Source organism: Triticum urartu, chromosome 3 (genome assembly GCF_003073215.2).
Source record: "Triticum urartu cultivar G1812 chromosome 3, Tu2.1, whole genome shotgun sequence".
NCBI lineage: Eukaryota > Viridiplantae > Streptophyta > Magnoliopsida > Poales > Poaceae > Triticum > Triticum urartu.
In genome coordinates this window covers 501,163,362-501,179,289 of record NC_053024.1, presented here as the reverse complement: position 1 = coordinate 501,179,289, position 15,928 = coordinate 501,163,362, and the positions used below count along the sequence as shown (strand labels likewise).

Sequence of the window (15,928 nt, the reverse complement as noted above, 5' to 3'; positions counted from 1 at the left end):
ATTTGATTAACGGGATCACATCATTAAGTGAATGATCTGATTGACATGACCCATTCCATTAGCTTAGCACCCGATCGTTTAGTGTGTTGCTATTGCTTTCTTCATGACTTATACATGTTCCTATAACCATGAGATTATGCAACTCCCGTTTACCGGAGGAACACTTTGGGTACTATCAAACGTCACAACGTAACTGGGTGATTATAAAGGAGTACTGCAGGTGTCTTCAAAGGTACATGTTGGGTTGGCGTATTTCGAGATTAGGTTTTGTCACTCCGATTATCGGAGAGGTATCTCTGGGCCCTCTCGGTAATGCACATCACTTAAGCCTTGCAAACATTGCAACTAAATGAGTTAGTTGCGGATGATGTATTACAGAACGAGTAAAGAGACTTGCCGGCAACGAGATTGAACTAGGTATGGGATACCGACGATCGAATCTCGGGCAAGTAACATACCAATGACAAAGGGAACGACGTATGTTGTTATGCGGTCTGACCGATAAAGATCTTCGTAGAATATGTAGGAGCCAATATGGGCATCCAGGTCCCGCTATTGGTTATTGACCGGAGACGTGTCTCGGTCATGTCTACATTGTTCTCGAACCCGTAGGGTCCGCACGCTTAAGGTTACGATGACAGTTATATTATGAGTTTATGCATTTTGATGTACCGAAGGTTGTTCGGAGTCCCGGATGTGATCACGGACATAACGAGGAGTCTCGAAATGGTCGAGACGTAAATATTGATATATTGGAAGCCTATATTTGGACATCGGAATCGTTCCGGGTGAAATCGGCATTTTTCAGAGTACCGGTGGGTTACCGGACCCCCCCCCCCCGGGGGGTTTATTGGGCCTACATGGGCCTTGAGGAAGAAGAGAGAAGGAGGCAAGAGGTGGCCGCACGTCCCTCCCCTTCCTAGTCCGAATAGGACAAGGGAAGGGGGGCGCCCCCCCCCTTCCTTCCTCTCTTCCACCTCTTTCCCCTCTCTCCTTGTCCAACTAGGAGTCCTACTCCCGATGGGAGTAGGACTCCCCCTTGGCGCGCCCACCTTGGCCGGCCGCCCCCTCTCCCTGGCTCCTTTATATACTGAGGCAAGGGGCACCCCAGAGACACACAAGTTGATCCACGTGATCTATTCCTTAGCCGTGTGCGGCGCCCCCAGCCACCATAGTCTTCGATAATATTGTAGCGGAGTTTAGGCGAAGCCCTGCTGTAGTAGTACATCAAGATCGTCACCACGCCGTCGTGCTGACGGAACTCTTCTCCGACACTTTGCTGGATCGGAGTCCGGGGATCGTCATCGAGCTGAACGTGTGCTCGAACTCGGAGGTGCCGTAGTTTCGGTGCTTGATCGGTCGGATCGTGAAGACGTACGACTACATCAACCAAACGCTCCCGTGTCGATCTACTAGGTATGTAGATCACACTCCCCCCTCGTTGCTATGCATCACATGATCTTGCGTGTGCGTAGGAATTTTTTTGAAATTACTACGAAACCCAACAACCCAAGCGGCGGCCGTCATCGTGTTCTACTTCTCCTCGATGATGGTGACGAACAAAGACGCGTTGGCCACCAACTCGTCAACCTCCGCGCACCCGGCTTCTGTCTCCGCCTGCATGGTGCGGTCGCGGGCGCGGGACGACGTGACGTCGTCGACGGCAGCGTTGATGCCCGTGCCGTCGTGCTCCTCGTCGTGCCCGCGTGGAGCAACTCGCCACTCCTCGTCGAGCTGGCCTGGAGTGACGAGTTGTTGAACCACGCGCCGGCTTGGGGCGGCAACTGGTTCATCGGGCTAGGCGAGGAAGGTGCAGTAGCAAGCTTCCTCGCTCGTATCCGGTCGGCTCGGCGGGTCACTCATCTGGCTTTTATGCTGGAGAACTACTCTTCCGGCTCGTCGGGTCCTATCGAAAGATTGGAGAAAATTATGGAAGGAGGAGATGGGGAGCGACGGAATGGTGCGATTCTTGCCTGGTGTCAGACCTGGTTTATATATAGGGCAGATGTGAGGAGCCTGCCCGGCGTTGCGTTTACTGTCGGCCCAATCATGAACGGACGTATGGCCGAAGTAGGTTTCTCGGCTTCCATGCAGGGTTAATGGAGGCGTTTGAATGTTTGCGAAGGGATGTGTTCAGTCGGACGTAAAGCAGGCGACGCCCTCGGCCGGTCGGCGCTTTAATGGCGGAGGCAGTTAGAGAGTCGCGTCCGCCCTGAGCCGTCTTCAATGTTGAGCAGCGCACTCTACAGCGACATGAATGTGGGTGCTGGACCGAAATGCGCGCCGGCGAGGGAGGAGGGGTTTGAATGGGCTAGGCGGTCAGAATCAGGCACATCGGTCTGGACTCCCTCAAACATTCCCTATGTTTGTCTCCAGTTTACGAAAGAAAACGCGTCAGATCCGAGGCGCGGCCTGATACAAGGCCGTATTGAATGCCTTCCGTGATCCAAAGACGGTTGCGGGAGATTTAAAGGCCAGCGTTGGAGATGCCATAACAACTTAAAACAATGCAATATCTTATGCAGGCACATTTGGCAAAAAGCCCTTGTGTACAACACAAAAGTGGCGTACCAACAAAAAGCTCTTCCATCGTTATCAGTTTTTTCTATGACTGAGGATTATCAGACCACTGTGCCGCAATAGTAGCAACGAGCAAGGCGTCCAAATTACGTACACACAGCAGTAGTAGTACACGTTTGCGTAGAAGATACTACCGGTGACGGCTTTCCGCGTGTGTCTGTACCGATGCTCAAAAAGATGATCGGGCAAACGAGCCCGGCGGAAAAATCAAGCTCGACCGAGCCTAATCAGTCAGACGGACCGGACGCGTCACCTCAACCTTTTTATCCGTTGGATTTCGTTCGATCTTTGTACAATACGATGGACCCGCCCATGTATATCGGCAGACAGCGACATCGCTGGCTGTTTCTTCGTTCGCTGAACTTTGCTCATGCCTAACCTTGCACCGTACTAGTAGAAGATCCCGACGTGCGTCTTGTCACGGACTTTTTGCCATTCTGATTAGCGATAGCAGTTGCGGGGGAGGTTTTTCTTAGCGGTAAACCAAACCTTTTATTAACTCGGAGTGCGGTTTACAGGGATGACAAAAGGGCGTGGCTATACCTGGCCATCCCTCGGGCCGGGCCAACCAAAGGCCGACGCAAAAACCCAGGCCCGAGTCTGGCCCGGCCTGGCTGACGGGCCTAAAAATCGGGCTCGAGCTCGGCCCATCACGCTAAAAGCCCCTCAGGCCATGGGTCGGGCCTATTTCTTAAACAGCAAAAATGACGGGCCCGGGCCCAACCCAGCCCATCCTTCGGGCTCAAAACCTAGGCCCAAGCCCGGCCCGTGGACAAGGTCAGGCCGACCGGGCCGGGCTGTCCATGGCCAAGACTAGGCATGGCCATATAATTCTGTCCTCGTGAGGCTCGGGGGCAGATGCCCCATCTCCGGGAGCAGCACACGTCGGGTGCCTTCCTGCGGCGGATGACTCGATCAGTGACCGATCAAAAAATCCTGGGACGCTTGAAATCAACCTCAACCTTTCGGGCTGACCGACACTTCTAATATTGTTAAATCGGATCTGGCCCATACTGATCCATTCCGACCCCACATATATTAAACTCTATCCAGTTGCCGGATCAGATCCTGGCCACTCCACTCTACTCCACTCTCCTTCGCCCTTCTTCGGCATGCTGGGCAACGGATCTTAATCCTCTGCCAACCGATGTGTGAACTGGGATAGCCGTCCACATTGTGCTCTGTCGCGCCCATGAGGTGAATGCCCGACAACGCTCGGACTCAATCCACCGCGAATCCATTGCATCCGCGCGCGTGGATCCAGCGCGAGGCAGGTCGTTGATACCTTGCTGAGGCGGTGCGCTTTGTCTTGTGTCCGAATGTCATGGTGGACGTGCAACCCCTTCATTGACGCGCTGACGACGTGGTCATCCGTAACTCGTCCGCTGAGTGTATGATGCGGTGTGCTCTCCGTGCGAGGCAGAGGGCGCGGGAAGCCGCGGCAACCCTCGCGGATGACATCGACGAGGCGGAGTCGCACACTCCGGCGCCGAGACGGCTAGCCAGTGGCCGTGGCCTGCAACCCCGGGCGCCATAGCCGCATCATGGTGGACGTGACCTACGACCACAATGGATTGTCATCGACCTCACATCCATCGGTGACGTGCAAGCGACGGGCTCCGATGAGGAAGAGTAGGGAGACAACATCACCTCGAGCCTCATTAGCCGGTGCGTGTCACATGTCCTACTCTACCTCGCCAGCAACCGGACCAACACTTTCGAGAGGCGCAGCTGGCCGCCGCACATGGGCACGACGAAGACAGACGAGCTCCGCTGAAATTAGGTTTTACGTGGCATGTAATTGTATGAATTTGAGGTTTCATAGTTGACATGTTCAACTATGAAAATTATTATTTGAGATATGATCGGGCACCGTCCGTAGACATGCTGCAGACATACAGGAGGCGTATTTGTCATGTCCGGTTGTAGATGCTATTACCCAAACAAATCCCCCACCTTTGCTTTTGCTTTTGCTTTGCAGAGGACGAAACGTCAGGCGCAAAACAAAAAGAGAATCTGGGTCAACGTCTCCCTCCCCTGTTGCGTAGGGGATCAACCAAGACACATTTTTTTGCTTCATCAGTTGAGTCCGTTCCACTCATGAGCGGATCACCACAAGAAGTTTGAAAAGTCAAACGACAAGAAGAATATATATGCTAGAGAAAAAGAGATCGCTAGAAGTCAACACGATCGGAATGCGATAAAGCGTGGAAAGTTGCACTCATTGGTACTTTGAACAGTCTCAGGCTCCCGGCCAAATCCTGGGCGTCACTCACATGATGCCGCACTTCCACATGGATTTTTCTAGTGACCATGCATCGCCCATGACTCCATTCATATCCTCCCGTCCAAGATTTATCAAACTGTTTTCTACTACTGGAGTATAGTATTTATTACTCTGATATAAAAAAGTAATATTTATACTACTACTACATAAATAGATAAATAAAATTATAAGGGTAGAAAATATCCACAGAGAGAGAGAGGGGGAGAGGGCCATGCATGGGGCCGGCCATCACCCATGTCACACAAAGAAGTCAGGTTTATTAAGCAAAGGAGGAGTAAAAGCAAGGGGGATGGGATGGGGGGATGACCACCGCCGCCTCCTCCTCTATATAGGGGAGCACTTTCCCACCCACCTCCATCTCCCCTGCCTCCTCCCTCCATGGCGAACCTCCCCACCCACGCCACCAACGCCGACGCCTCCGCCTTCAAGCTCTTCGGCCAGGTCATCCAGCCCGACGCCCACCGCGCCGCCTCCGCCTCCGCCCCCGCCCCCGCCTCCACCCCCATCTCCGCGGGACAGAGCGCCGCGGCCCCGCCGCCGCCTCCTCCTCCTCCTCCTCCCCCGTCGACGACGCAGCAGGCCGCGGTCGGGGGCGAGCCGTTGCCATGCCCGCGGTGCGGGAGCAGGGAGACCAAGTTCTGCTACTTCAACAACTACAACGTGCGGCAGCCGCGCCACCTCTGCCGCGCCTGCCGCCGCTACTGGACGGCCGGCGGCGCGCTCCGCCGCGTCGCCACCGCGTCCCCGGGCCGCCGCAGGCCCCGGCCCAGCGCCCGATCGGCCGCCGCCGCGGCCTCGGCCACCGCCTCCGCCTCCGAGGAAGGGGCGGCAGCGGAGAGCGTTGACTCGCGGTCGTAGGCGCGTGCCCGCGGCGTGGTGGAGCAAGAGCAAATGCTCCGTCCCTCCTCCGCAGCTTCCGGGCCGACGCGTCGGAGGCACCGCGACCATCACCCGTCCACCTTTTGGCTCTTTTGTTTTTTGGGGGGATTTATTATTATTACTATTATTATTGATCGATGTAGGTTCCATTTCGATACCATTTTAGGATTCTTTTCGGTGGCCGCAAGGATACGGCCACGGCCAGCAATACGAATGGAAGAGAGGAAAAGGAAACAAAAAATACTCGTACTTAGTTGAAATGAATGTACTTCCTTCCTTGTGAGCCGTGGCAATGATGATGATGATGATGATGATGATCTTCTCTCTTCCTCCCTTTTGCCGCCCCACGTTTCTCCTCTGCAGCATTCAGTTATTAGATGCAGTGCAGCGCAGCGCAGGGAGGGACCATTCAATTTCAATGGATCACGTGGAACCGGTGACACACACACACACACTCGCTATTGAGTTGAGTTGCTGTAGATGCGCAGCTTAAGTGGAATGCATACGTGGTTGGTGGGGCGATCTTGTAAATAAAGTACCACTTGAAGAATGCCAATGGCATCAACGCAGGGGGCCAGAGGAATCTACACCATCTAGCAGGAAGGAAGGAGGCATCTACTACTCCTGAGAAGGTCCGCATTATCCCAACAAACAGGCAAGCTCCATCACTTCCACTTTTAGCCATTCCCGTTAGTGATGGCATAGTGTCGGTTTCTTTACTTGTTCTTCTTCTCGTTGTCAACGATAGGCATCGTATTCATGTCATCGCTAAACAAAAGTCCCCCACCACCGGTGCATTATCATCACATGGTGTGGTGTATTAAACTCACCACACAACACACGCAGACCGCGTTCCAGTGCGGCATTTGAACAGGGTCAATGGAAATATATCGATTTCTTTTAGCACTTTGTAAAATATAGAGCTTCCCGAGCTAGTATATTGACAGACCGCGCTATTTACATTCTGTACTGATCCGAATCCTGCCGACCTCCTTGCGTAAATAATGTTAGATGCCAGCTCAACCATAGGAGTCGGGGTTAGTGCACCAAAAGTTCAAAGGTGTACACTACACGGAACTTGAATTTGTGTTGGCCAACTCCCTTTTGTACAGTCAACAAAGTAAACTTTCTCCGCGGAATGTTGGTAATATGTTCAGACAGTATCCTCAGCCTCAGCGTGCATCTCATCTACGTACCTGGCGGCATCTCCAGGCCCCAGATTAGACTCTTCTAAAACCTTTAATAAGACCTGTAAAAAATAACATGAATGGGATCGGCATTAAACAGAATCAAGTTACTTCATTTCAGACGTGTAAACTCATGCATGCCTACAGTTATGCTGCTTAAAGGGAAGGATGAGCATGAATAAATCTTTAAGATCCTTCAATTTGTCAGAAGAGTTGCACTGGTGGCAACTTTGAAATCATGGTGAAGAAAGGATAGGGCAACAACAACCTTCTCTTTGTTTTTCTATTAGCCAAAACAGTGTTCAAACTTCGCGGTTTCCAACATCAGGTACTGATTCCTGAATCGCTTGAGTAAACATAGCAATCTTGTAGGTAAAGAACCCAACGAGCATGGGTATCAACTCCAGGTGCATGAAGCCGTACTCTGGAACCAGTATCCTGCATCAGAAAAAGCAAAGGCAAACATGCATGTAAGTTTTTTTTTTGTTTGTTTGACATATTACGAAAATATTTCAGCAGAAAATACTCCCTCTGCCTCTAAATATAAGACGTTTTTGCAGTTCAAGAGGCAGAGGAAGTATTTTAAAAGACTTGATCTACTTACGCATTCCATCGATTGTACATCATCACAAGAACCATTGGAATAAGCAATCTTGGCTGTGCCGCAGCGCCCCTGCAAGCATTCCAGAAAATTTAGATGTTACATGTATTACAAGCAAGTAGACAAGTACCAGCAGTTACCTAGCATTTTCTAAACGCAGTCAAAATATGCTGTAAGTATGTTTTTTAGAAATAACCAAAGGTGATCGACATACGTCATATAATGAATGGAGTGTCCATTGAATAATTCATACTTAGGGATCATGATTCAGATGATGACCATTAGTTTTTCTCTAATCTTTGTTTTGACTAAACCTACGGCTGAAGGCAGATTAGCAATATAAAGAACTTGAATGGAAGGACCTGAACTGCTCATATTTGTCTTCGTGAATCATGAGCTGCCAGTGTTACATAGGTGAAAACAGAACCAGGTCTGGACAGGCTAGGCAAACTTTGGTGCAAGTCAAGACTAGAATGGTTTGTCTGAAATATCTTCAAATAAGAAAGATACCTTTGCTTGCAGGTTTGTCTATCTATCTAACAGATGGGCTATGAAAGCCTTCAATTTTGACCACAGAGTGCAATGTTATAAATGAGATCATAATTAAGATTTAGCAGTGTAGCTCTCCCAAACTAAACGAAGTGTGAGCACTGTTTTAAGTATAAGTATTATTAAAGCTTATCGAGGTAAATCCAAATCCAATTTGTAAGAGAAACAGCTAGAAGTATATACTTGGCAGCTGCTTTAGTTCCACCCGCTAAAGAATCCACACTGGTTCCAAGCATGCGGAGATACACCAGAGATCCAATCAGCCCTGCACTAAAGCTGAAGAGTAACTGATATTAGTGTAGCATGCAAGGCAGCACTTTGGAGATAGAATCAACAAGACGCAAACTAATCCTGACAATCGGTAACAAAGAAGGCCACATCCCAAGTTTGTCTAGAAATAAATAGCCAAGCTTAGTTTCAGATACAAAATGAACAAACATCATATATGAGAAGCGCTAATCAAAAGTGAATTCAATCTAACTCGTCCAAGAAAAAGCATACCTCGCAGCAATTTCAGGAGTGTATGAAACATAAGCAGAAACCACCCCGACGCCACCAATACCTAAAGTAAGCAGCTGCAACCTTTCTTTCAACTGCAAAACACCCTCAGTATCAGTAATAAAGTAACACAAATTTGTGCATATTTCATTCTTGAAGAACACTTGGACCTTGAGCACTTGGCAAAGTACAACTCCAAAAGGTATAGTTCGTGTTGATGGTGAACAGGGAGGAAACTAGCAGTACTCGATCCTGATATTGACTTAAAAGAGATATTACCTTCAGGTATTGCTCTCTGGCCTCAGCTGCCACCACCTTAGGGTCCCCTTTCAGCTGCACTTTCTGCTGCGACTCCCTTAGTATGACATCCTAAAAGAGGACCAAAATCCAAAATAAAAAATTAGAGAAGGGGTATTACACCATCATATGTATGTTATAAATGTGAACATGGTGAAATTTTTGTTAGAAGTGTCTCACATGCACACATCAACGGATATCTAGAGATTATTAACAGCAAGTCAGTTATAGAATTGCAACAGCTTACAATGCCACCGGTGGTTGCCCTGGTCGCTCGGTCCCATTGCTCCTGCTCCCGTCGAGTCGGAGCTAGCTTCCATCTAATGTAGGTGGGTCTATTGACAGCCTACATTCGAATTCCAAGAACCCAACTCATTGAGAGCCCCAAGAGGCAAGAGAATAAGGCTACATTCTGAGGGCAAGGCATTTGATCGAATAACCTCAACGCTAGTGGATCGACCACGGCGGGCAGCCTTGAGCTGCGTCTGCAAGATTGACTTGGCCGGTGCCATAAGCTCCTTGCTCAGATCAACATCCACACTACAATGCACACCCTAAGTTACAAAACCTGGCGAAACGATGTCGGGACACCAAGTGAGGAGCAGATGAGGTGAGGTGAGGTGAGGTTAGAGTAACCTGTCAAGGTCCATTGCGCGGTTGAAGCTTAGAAACCCTGAGTCCTCGTCCGCCTGCTCAAACGAATTGCTTGGTCAGGAGCTTACCCCACTGCAGAACATTTATGCTAGAGAGCGGGACTAAGACGAGCGCTTGCTTGCTGCCCGGCCGGGGGCGGGAATGGGCTTACCGGCGTGACGCGGGGGATGGTGGCGGGCGTGTCCGTACCGCCGTTGGCGATGACGCGCTCCATGTGGGGGAGGAAGTTCTTGTTCCAGATGAAGTCGTCGGTGTTGCCAATGGGGTCGCGGTCCTCCTTCCCCATCCAGTACTTGCGCGGCTTGATGGTGGTCGGGCCGCCGCCGTACGACCCCGGCTCCATCCCCGTGGACCACTTCTGCGGCTTCTTCTTGGGCAGTATTATCTTGACCGGCCTCCGCTCCCCCGGCTGGTCCGCGGCGGCCGCCGCCGCCTCTCCCGAGGCCGCCGAGGCGCGGAGCGGGCGCACGGCCGCGGCGCGGCTGGTGACGACGGCGAGCAGCGACATGGCGGGCGGGCCGCGTGAAATATCTCGGCGGGGGAGTGGAGAAGAGAGGAGAGGAGAGGGAGTGATCCGGAATCGGGACGGGTGAACGGGAGAGAGGCGTCGTGTGGTGGCGCGACGAGTCGCGTCCGCGAGTTATCAGTGTATCGAGCCTGCAAAACTGCTGGAAAATATCTACTCTAGTAGCCACTTGCCAGCTTGGGAAAATGTATACATTTCCGAGTTGCATAGGAGTAGTAATTTTCACCTCCATTGCCTTATCGCACCATGATTATATACAGCTGATGGTGTCAAGAACGGGGATGTGCTTGGCACAGGTGGGTAAATTGCAAAAGGCCATCACAATTGAGCAAAAGTCATCAAACACCCATCAAAATGCATGTTTTCTGGTGGGTTTTTTCTGAAGCATTGATAGCTTCGACCCAATTGTGATGGTTTTTCGCAATTTACTCTTGGCAGGTGCAAAGTAACACGAAATTCTGAAGAATTTACTGTTTCGAGCTTATGGTTGCCAGGCATGACAGTCTATGGAATGGAACAAATTACTGAAGATCCAGGTTGGATGCTTTCAGCTCGAGGACCAGATATAACAACGATAATAGCACTCCTAGTTCAGGATCCCAGAACCGATGAACTACAAGTCTGAAGCAGAATAAACCTTTCATCCCCTTCACTACTACAGGACAGGGCCCACATGACATGGAAATCTGGTTATATCACACATCTCCCCTGCACAAAAATTGCAGCAAAAAGGAACACAATATTTTGCGATGCCCTGTTTCTCGCAGGCAACAGAAGAGATAGATAGAGGCTCCGCATCACTCAAACACCCTCTGCTCACTGCTCAGAGAGAGCCGGCCAGCATTGTGTAACGCAACATTACAAAGTTGTCTACGCACTGCGGCACCAGGAGCGTTTGAAATGGCGCCTAATCTATTTTTCATGCTATATATTCCAACATGTGCTGCAGTTGGTACGGCGGCGCCCTGTCAAAACACAGCAGATTTGCACACCGGGCACGAGGTCCTCATCCGAAGCCACCTGTCGATGCACTGCGCAAGAAAATCGCACCCACAAAAATTATGTTAGAATGGGAATTCAGAACCCGGAGCAGCTCCAATGTACGAATTCCATGCGTACCTCTTTATGGAATTTGTGTGCGCACGGCAGATGCCGGAGGGGAGCACCATCAGCAGGGCAGTCCAGGCATATAGGGCAGGGCTCGTCTCGGCGGCTTTCTCCCTGACAATGTAAAGAGGGGAGAGGCAAGTAAGTCAAACCCCACAGAAAATGCACATCCATCTGGTATTTTGTAAGAAACTTAATTGAGAACCTCAGCAACAGATAGTGGCAAGCTGTCAATTTCACTGTCAGAAGCTCCTCTGCGATGGTTGTTGTCATCAAGCGCTATCAGGTTCTCATAGTCATCACTAATATGTGAGCAACGAGAAACTATTAGTCAGAAACTCATAATAAATCGAATATGCATGAACCAACAAGTAGTATGAATCAATATCATGCATGAACCAACAAGTAGTATGAATCTGTGGGAGTATGAGGATAGCCATCTAAGTTAACCTATTGGGAGTATAAGGATAGCCATCTAAGTTAACCTATTGGGTACTATTGCACACATAGAAGTAGAGGCTGGAAGGGTGATCCTTTCGCTGTCTAAAAATGCAAACACCGATAAAGCTGTTTTAGGAATTAGCACTTCAGCAATATGAAACAATCCAGAACATAAGCAGAAACAAACAACACATGCAAATAAGTATAGCAAAATCAGGACAAGTATGCAACTATGACAATAATTATATAGCCTGGCTGCAGACATTTCCATCAAAACAACATTGCACCGATGAATTCTTTTTGCATTAAAACAGTAAGCACTTACTCATCTGAATCTGTAGGATAGGTGTCGGCACAGCTTTCAAGTGCTTCTTGGAGCGAGTCCAGCACAGCCATTCTCTACATTAGAAACACAAAAACATGAGTAGAAGTTTTGGGCATGCCATGCCAGCAAAGATGGTGTTACAGACAGTAATAGAGGCACAACAGTTGACTAGTTTAGGTATTCATGTTCAATATGTTACAAGGTATCACCCCTTAAGGATACAAGCGTTGGTAGTTGCAATGGCCTAGCTGGCAATTACTTTATGCTTTCCAGATACAATTGGCTAATTGTTTAGTTGGCAACTAGTAGTTGAGTCCTCGATAAGAATAGTTAGCTGATTAGTCCATTCTTTAAAAGAATATCTGCATGTAATCTGCAAACCAACCAAAGAATAAACTTCCAATATCCTGAGACGCATTCGCTCCTTCAATCCCCTTTTTCCTACCACTGAAATCCCATAACATGATTGTTGCCACATCACACTTTAGTATATTATTACATGGACTAGAGAAAAAAAAAGTATCCTCTTATGCTGATGTGGCCTGATCAGGTAAGGGGTGGAAAGAAGGGTTTTGCTTTAGTACGCCACCCCAAGGAAAATTTATGGATTTTAAAGTATGTTGTCTATTATTATTTAGGGGGAGACATTGATTAATCAAATGTATTGTTGGGATAAAAGGAATGGAAACATGTATACTTCTGTTATTACTACCAATAAAATGCAGTATGAATATTTAGGTTTTCACCAGCTGCTCATACATGATAAGTAAACGAGAGGGACACGTAGTCAACCATACAAAGGCCTCTCAATATTCCAAAGTAGAGATGTTCTTTTGCAATACAGGGTAAAGACTAACCATTTCTAAATCCATGTTTTCTTGTCCAAAACACCCTTTGGTCAATTGCGAGATAATCATCTGAGAAATAAGCAAATGTCAGTCCTCAGTCAAGTGAAGGTCGAAAAAATAAGCTTATTAAGGAGTCCTACATTTTGTTGCTCTGATCCCGGGCCGCTGTTTCTTGGCAACCACCGTCTGCTTGTTATTGGAGCTGATGTGTGAGTAGGTGGCCATGAAGTAGAACCTTGAACTTGCGAGCGCCAGCCGTATGAATACAAGTGTGCCATTGAGCGGTCCCTCTGGCTCTGAGCAGAAAGTACAGTTAAGAAACTAAATGAAGGATGGGATGCAGATAAATGAGGAAAAGAATCAACAGAATGCCATAGCCAATAGGTGAAAGCAGGGAAATGCAGTTATGAAGTTGGAACTTGAAATACAAGTCAAGAACACAAAACTCAAGAGTAAGAGCAGTATGAAATAATCAAGTTTTAAGCGTTTTGCTAATATGCAGTTCTTTTTTGGTACTGAGTATTCTCCCAAGTTAAGTAACCCAACAACAGGTATTAAGTGATTGCAGGCATATATGATGCCATGCTAACTTTGCCTCAAATATTAGTTGGTGCAATGCAATTCGCCTTTCAGCTACCTGATTTGCAAAGTGCAAAGGTTTCATCAATAAAACAGAGAGGGTAGCTATGGCTTCCGGCAAACTTAACTGAGAGTTATGGGCATCAACATATCAGTTCAGCCATAACTCATAACTAACTGAAACCATGCCATTCTTGCAAGATTTTTCAGTGAGCGAGCCCCCACAACATACGCATCAAGACAGAGCGGCAACTTACAGAACTAGATTGGCCCTCTCTCGCAGCAATTCTGGCACGCGCAGCATCTTGCTCTTGCAGTGTCCAAGCTAGAGTCGTATCAACCTGCAAGATGTCAGCAATCGGTTGGCCGTTTAGTAAACTTGCATCAGTAGTGAATCATCAGAAGAAGCCAAGAAAAGACTGCTACTCCCTCCGTTCACTTTTGTAAGTCGTTTCAGACAACTCAAAATAGGCTGTTTTGCACATTATCTGAAATGTCTTCAAGGTCTTATAAAAGTGAAGAGAGGGAGTAGAAGAAAACAACAACTAAGAAACGGAACCTTGACTGAGAAAGGGACAGCAAGATTGAGAAGTAAGCAACAGAAACAACCTGCTGGGAAGATTGCGAGCCTGGCTGTTCCTGGTTGAACTGCTCTTGAAGCTTAAGAGCAAGCATCTCATCTGACTGAATTTGCCTGGCTTTCAACTGGCTCTCGTCAGGGAGTGGGAAATGGAGCCCCTTGATCCTCGACAGCCATGCGCTACTGTCTTCCATGAGTAGCTCAGGAATGGCCATAGAGCTCTGTCCAGGCATCGCAGCACCATCTTCGTTGGGCACAGAGACTGATCTGCAAATCTCATCACCCCAAGTTCCCCAACAACACTCGGCCGTTTCACTTCTTTCATCTCTAGATTTGTGTGCCGCTGCACTCCATGAATCCCACCCCGCAGGCCTAGCTCCCAAGATACCAGCACTGGAACCATGCGATCCTCCCCTGAGCGAAGGGGGTCCTGCTGCCCACGCGCTCCCCCCCTCGCCTGCCTTCTCCTTATCCTTCTTCACCGCCTGACTTGGCTGCTGCGGCGGCCAGGCCATTCTGCTTGTCTGCTCGGGAAGACTCCCGGGGCGGCGGGATGGATCCGCGGGCTCCCAGGCAGGACGCTTCCGATCAGGCGAGTGCGCGCACGCCTCGTCCTCGGAGTCGGATGACACCAAATCCACCACCTCCATTTCCTGCAAAAATGGGGTCAATATAGCATCTTGCAACTTCTCTTTTACAAAGAAAAGAAAAGGATAAGCTTTCGCCCCCTTTGTGCGATTGACACGAAGAAGCTCAAGAAAACTGGTGGCGTGGGACAGAAATCCCCGATTCAAGTGGTCTCGGCGCTCAACAAAAAGTTGTTGATTCGTGGTTCTCACTAAATCGTCGTTGAATGGCCGGGAGGAAAGATTGACCGGGCCAAGAAGCCGCGCACAGACGCACGAACAATCTGGAAAGAAAAATAGAAGGAAAAGGGGAAGGGAGGAAGAATTTCAGGTTGGGGCAGGGCATACTACATACCTGCAGAAGGAGAAACAAGGGAGAGAGGGGGGAGCGGAAATGCTAGGGCTGGTGGAGCTCGGGTGCGCCCGTGGGGAGGAGGCGGAGGCGTCTAGGAGGGTGTGTGGTTCTTGGCTCCTCGCTTCCTCTTCTTGATTTTGGTTCTCAGGAGACGAGGCGGGTGCGTTGCTCGGTGGGCGATGAAGAAGGGGTGTCTGCCCGGAAATAGAAAGCTTTTGCACTTTGCCCCCTGCTTGTGACCTGTCACATGGAAATACTGCGTGCGTTCACTTTTGACCGATCTACCTCCTCCATCCAAGATTACTAGTAGAACGCTGCGTTTCTATGGCCTATATGACCATATAAAAATATGAATCAAACAAATGATTAAGTTTATTTTTAAAGTCAAAGTTTATTTCTCCCTCATACGTTCATACATTAAATGGGTGCCCAGTAGCCTCCTCAAAATTCAATTGTCTCGGGAGCCCGGTCACCCCAAAATCCGGACCATATGTGGAGGAGAAATGTCATTGTTCGGACCATCTGCCATGTTATCTTTAAAACGCAGGCCCAACATAAAATCCACCCTATGACGTATCCTTCTTTTTTCCTATCGGACCCCCCTCCCTGCTCGGTTTCCCGCCATAACTGGACATTTCTCGCTGGAGTCCTCTTCTTTAAAATTGGATGGCGCGTACCTCACATAGACATTTTCTTTTTCATATTTACAATATAATAGAGTGGATTAAACTAACACATACTATTATCACAAAACAAAAAATAACTATAGAGATCATTCTCAATGGTCCATTCAACTTTGCAAATGCACGCAGTAAAGTATCATCTTTTCTAGGTTTTCTTGTTATGTTGCAACATGTGCCAATATTTTTCTCCCATTTATCATATATCACATCTATTATCACAAACCAATATTTTTCTCCCATGTGCGATTTGGTAAGATAAGAAAAAAGATATGTTAGTTTTGTATTAGAAAAGTTGTGATTGTCATTTAATAGTAGATATAATGAGA

At 48.6% G+C, this 15,928-nt stretch overlaps 3 protein-coding genes across 3 annotated transcripts; 1 reads left to right on the top strand and 2 right to left on the bottom strand.

Annotated features, from left to right (window-relative positions):
- The first annotated feature begins 5,065 nt into the window (after positions 1-5,065).
- On the top strand, positions 5,066-6,079 carry LOC125544594 (dof zinc finger protein 5-like). The gene has a single exon (XM_048708330.1). The coding sequence runs from the start codon at positions 5,246-5,248 to the stop codon at positions 5,723-5,725; it is 480 nt and encodes a 159-aa protein (XP_048564287.1). The 5' UTR covers positions 5,066-5,245; the 3' UTR covers positions 5,726-6,079.
- A 547-nt stretch (positions 6,080-6,626) lies between these two features.
- On the bottom strand, positions 6,627-10,161 carry LOC125544593 (protein CONSERVED ONLY IN THE GREEN LINEAGE 160, chloroplastic-like). The gene is made up of 10 exons (XM_048708329.1): positions 9,684-10,161; positions 9,515-9,567; positions 9,319-9,418; positions 9,126-9,224; positions 8,861-8,950; positions 8,585-8,676; positions 8,267-8,359; positions 7,538-7,606; positions 7,202-7,371; positions 6,627-6,995 (listed from the first exon to the last, which is right to left on the bottom strand). Exons 1-9 carry the CDS (start codon positions 10,038-10,040, stop codon positions 7,236-7,238), a joined length of 1,089 nt encoding a protein of 362 aa, XP_048564286.1. The 5' UTR covers positions 10,041-10,161; the 3' UTR covers positions 6,627-6,995; positions 7,202-7,235.
- Positions 10,162-10,680: 519 nt separating this feature from the next.
- On the bottom strand, positions 10,681-15,108 carry LOC125544592. The gene is made up of 9 exons (XM_048708327.1): positions 14,920-15,108; positions 13,968-14,591; positions 13,616-13,699; positions 12,920-13,075; positions 12,789-12,848; positions 11,932-12,005; positions 11,371-11,467; positions 11,178-11,279; positions 10,681-11,089 (listed from the first exon to the last, which is right to left on the bottom strand). Exons 2-9 carry the CDS (start codon positions 14,586-14,588, stop codon positions 11,027-11,029), a joined length of 1,257 nt encoding a protein of 418 aa, XP_048564284.1. The 5' UTR covers positions 14,589-14,591; positions 14,920-15,108; the 3' UTR covers positions 10,681-11,026.
- Positions 15,109-15,928: the final 820 nt, after the last annotated feature.